Below are 4,117 nucleotides of genomic sequence, written 5' to 3'. Positions count from 1 at the left end.
TATATATATATATATGTATATATATATATATATGTAGGAATATGTAATTAATAACAGAATTTTCAAGCGCTTTTTAAAAATACTTTTTCATTATAGTCATGTTTTAATCTAAACATGACTACATATTATCAAATTACATTATCTAAATAAGTAAATTACACTTTTAATATTGATTCAATTTTTGTAACGTTCCGAATTTATAATTTTGATGAAATCCTTGATTTTGTTTAAAGCCGTTAAATTTGGGCGCATGTCGAAAAAACAACGGGAAAAGGTTGAAGATGAGGTCAGATTCCATAGGGCGCAAATGAGGGCAGCCTCAGAGACGGCGCCAGACAGCAGTGTATTCGAGCATCAGACGCCAAGCAGTTCGGATCAACATCATCCTTATAATGGCGGGTAAGTGTGACTAGAAGTTTATATTGAAATTGAGGGGAACATGGACAATTAAGCTTGCTATAGTGGATGATTATATTATTAGAACCACAGTTCATAAAATGTGGTTTCTTCTTTGTTTGTATAGAAATAAAATCAGTATTAAGGTTTATACACATGATGATTTTTAATGGACAATTACAGACACTATTTAGATACTATTTAGACACTAAAATGCATTAAAAAGATAATCTTAATTTACATAATTATGAATTATAAAATAAAAATTAAAATAAAATTAATATTTGGTAACACCGCCTTTTGCTACAATTATCGTGTCAATTTGTTTGGACTTTTTATACGTTTTAAGCAATTTATTTTTATTACTTCACTTCTATGATACGCTTTGATCAAACGCACGATTAGTTGATATTTGTTGATGATTCCTTGGAAATTTTCCTTTTTATCATTCTCAATAATTCTTAATGAGATTAAGCTATTTTGGCGTATATATGAGAGATAGTGTTATCTATAGAATGATGCCAAGAGTAATCTATACATTTAAAATTTATAAACATCAGTATTTCAAAAAAATAATACAATATTGTTATACTTTTATGTAAAAGTTAATTACAGTAATTTAACATAAAATCGTTAATTTATATTAGTGGTTCTAACAATTTGATTACACTTACTGTATACTTCTTTAAGAATACGTTCCTGTGTTTTATCAAATAAAATTTATTTGTATAATACTCTACGTAGGAAATCTGTAACTGCAAAAACACGTTAGTTTAATGTAATCAGATATCATTTCGCAATGTGAAGTCAAATGTAAGTCACTGTGAAAAACATCTTCATCTTATTTCTTTCCAATTAACTTGCGCTTTTCGTAAATGGACGCGACTCACGCGGACCTATCATTTGTCCTTGACAGGTACACGTACAGTGGTAGCGAATACACATCGTCAGGTCCCGGCACTGGCGGTTACACGAATTACAATCATCAGGCGATGACGAATTATGAGCTTAGCGCCGACTACGTCGACAGCACGACGACCTACGACCCCAGACCGACGCAGACGCAGGTCGCAGATACCGTCGCGCCCGACACACCCTCGGCCGTCACTGCAACCGGAGTACTTCCTAGTGTAGTCACTACTGGTAAGTAGTGCTTCATTCGCAATTCCTGATACACATGGACCCGTTAATCTTGGGTTGGCGATGCGTAAGCACGAGATCATATCACGATATATTGTTGATTGATTGCTGGGACATGTAATTAGTTGTAATATAGAAAACAGAGAGAAAACGATAGAGAGAGAGAGAGAGAACCCCATAATAAATTTAAAATTAATTGACCTTTATCGTCAAGAGATGATATGAGATCGAGGAAGCAAATTCATATATAGCACGAAATAGGTTTGTAAATAGTTCCCAAAAATTATCGTCATTTTTTTCAACTACAAATAAATAGCGAAATAAATATAGATACATTATTCGAGATTAAAATATTTTATCAAATTATTTAATTTATTTAATTATTTTATTTAATAACGATAATTTATTCTTTTAATTTGGTTTCAACTAAACTTTACTTTAAAAAGATCTTAAATTGGGGCTTAGTTACTAAGATATTTAATGAGGAAAGTTGTAAAAAGTTATGAGAAAACAAACGTCCAATCAAATTTCCATTAAGAAAAAATGTATTCTAAGTTATTCAAAAAACTCGTAAAGAAAGAGAGAAAAAGAGAAAAATGAGCGACAATAGTTATAAAATGCGCTGCATAATTCAATTTTTTACATTGTGCGAACAAATCTTTTTAGTAATAAAAATATCACGTTTAAATAAATTATAAGTTTTTAATTCACAAGTCTCATTAATAATTATATTTATATGTAAATATAAAGTAATATGCGTAAATATAGTTATTCTCTTTTTTTTGACATATATAATCTTTTGCATTTTTAAATTTATTTTAGACTTAAAAATTTTATTTGACATAAAAAACGGTAAACATTGCAATGAAATAATAAAATTAAGATAATTTTTGTAAAATTTTAACATAATTTTTTTATATTTTTCTACATAAACGTTTTCATTAACATAGATTTATCTCGATGCAATAAAATCGGATTATGCAAAAGATAAAATTAGTACGAATGCATTACGTAAGAGATCATTTTAATAAGTACCCACTAAATTAGAATTGTAATCTTCTAAGCGCAACTGTTAAGTTTTCGCTTCGTAACCGGCACGCTAAATGCTTTCCGGAGCACTGTCATTAACCCAGAGTTAATTGCGTTCGCGTCTTTAATGTCACCAGAGTTCCTTCCATCCCATGTCCTTGTCATCAATAATGATTTCTCAGACAAAACCACAAATTATTGCGCGATAATCATTTCTGTAATATCGGCACAAATATTTTCTTTGTAATTATTGTTATAATTTACATTTATACATATATAATATATATACGTTTTTTTTATCTAAACTTAATCTTATAATTATTAATTGTAAAAAATATTAGTTTTGAAAAGTATCTTTTAATATTATTCACCTCTATATTATAAATATTTTCGTTAGTTTAAAAAAAATTATACCAAAGCAATCTTTCTAATTTATTCCTATTCGTACAAACGATAATAACTTGCACAAAGATTTTTTTATATTGTTTGACTATAAATACTGATTTATATAACAAAAATGTATCAATTCTTTATTAATACTCGACCACCGTATAAGAAGTTACATATTACGAGAAATTAGAAATATAATTTGAACTAAGCCATATTACAATTAAAATGTTTAATTTGTATTAATTAATTATTTTCTTTATTGATATTTTCTTTACTGATTTCGTTGATTTTTCATAGATTTTGTTCTATCTTATTACATATTTATTTATGATATATAATTTATTAACGTACTTGTACAGTACTTATGTGCTAGGAATTACGCTTTGTTTCCGGCCGCAAAATTGATTACATTCGTTTTCGAGTTGACTTGCATTTAATCAACGAAGCTTGCAATGTATAGTTTCACTAAGGTTGATCAAGACTGACTTCGATTCAATATATAGTAATGAAACTTTGCGTAGGAGCGAAGTAGATCAATGATGCATCGTATAATCGGCTGATGATGTTTATTATTCATGTGATTGAGCAAAACACACACACACACACACACACACACACATCTCAGAAAAAAGAATTACTTTTAAGCAGAAATTTTTAGGAGACTATCACTACAATGTTTTAAAAAAAAATCTTATTTTTCTAATTTTATTTCTAAAAATTTGCAAAAATTGATAAGAAATGTGCCAAAAAAATATACAAAATTTAAAAACATTATTTTTAAAAAATAATTATTAAAAAACATATGTTTATTATTTACAAGGAGTTAGCTTTATACATATGCCTGCATAATATTTAATGATAAATTTGTTTTCTTTTTCACGATTTAGTTCAAAAAATTTTATTTCAAGTACGAGTTCAAAATTTTAGACTATTTGTATAACGTAATAAAATTATTATTATTTTGATTTTTAGAATTGTTACAGAATAGAATTTTTCCTTTGAGAACGATAAACTTTTTTTACATTAAAAAATCTTTCTTACATTAAAATCTTCATTTAAAAATCTTAGAGATGTTATAGAAATTTAATATTAATACTGGCCAATTAATTACTTATTTTTAAAAAGTATTACAAAAGTACCGTTAAGAATATTTAAAATATTC

The 4,117-nt window shown here is 27.5% G+C and overlaps 1 protein-coding gene across 8 annotated transcripts in view; it reads left to right on the top strand.

Moving 5' to 3' along the window:
- Positions 1-4,117, top strand: part of LOC108752142 (probable nuclear hormone receptor HR3) — a 107,214-nt gene that overhangs the window by 92,495 nt on the left and 10,602 nt on the right. For all 8 annotated transcript variants that reach the window (XM_018492790.1, XM_018492791.1, XM_018492785.1 and 5 more), the window contains 2 exons: positions 234-399; positions 1,313-1,539. In XM_018492790.1, the coding sequence (XP_018348292.1) occupies positions 234-399; positions 1,313-1,539 (393 nt within the window). The remainder of the gene's footprint in view (positions 1-233; positions 400-1,312; positions 1,540-4,117) is intronic.

The sequence above is a fragment of the Trachymyrmex septentrionalis genome, unplaced genomic scaffold (assembly GCF_001594115.1).
Source record: "Trachymyrmex septentrionalis isolate Tsep2-gDNA-1 unplaced genomic scaffold, Tsep1.0 scaffold56, whole genome shotgun sequence".
Taxonomy (NCBI): Eukaryota; Metazoa; Arthropoda; class Insecta; order Hymenoptera; family Formicidae; genus Trachymyrmex; species Trachymyrmex septentrionalis.
The sequence above is the reverse complement of the archived record's forward strand: the minus strand, read 5'-3'. Positions and strand labels throughout refer to the sequence as shown.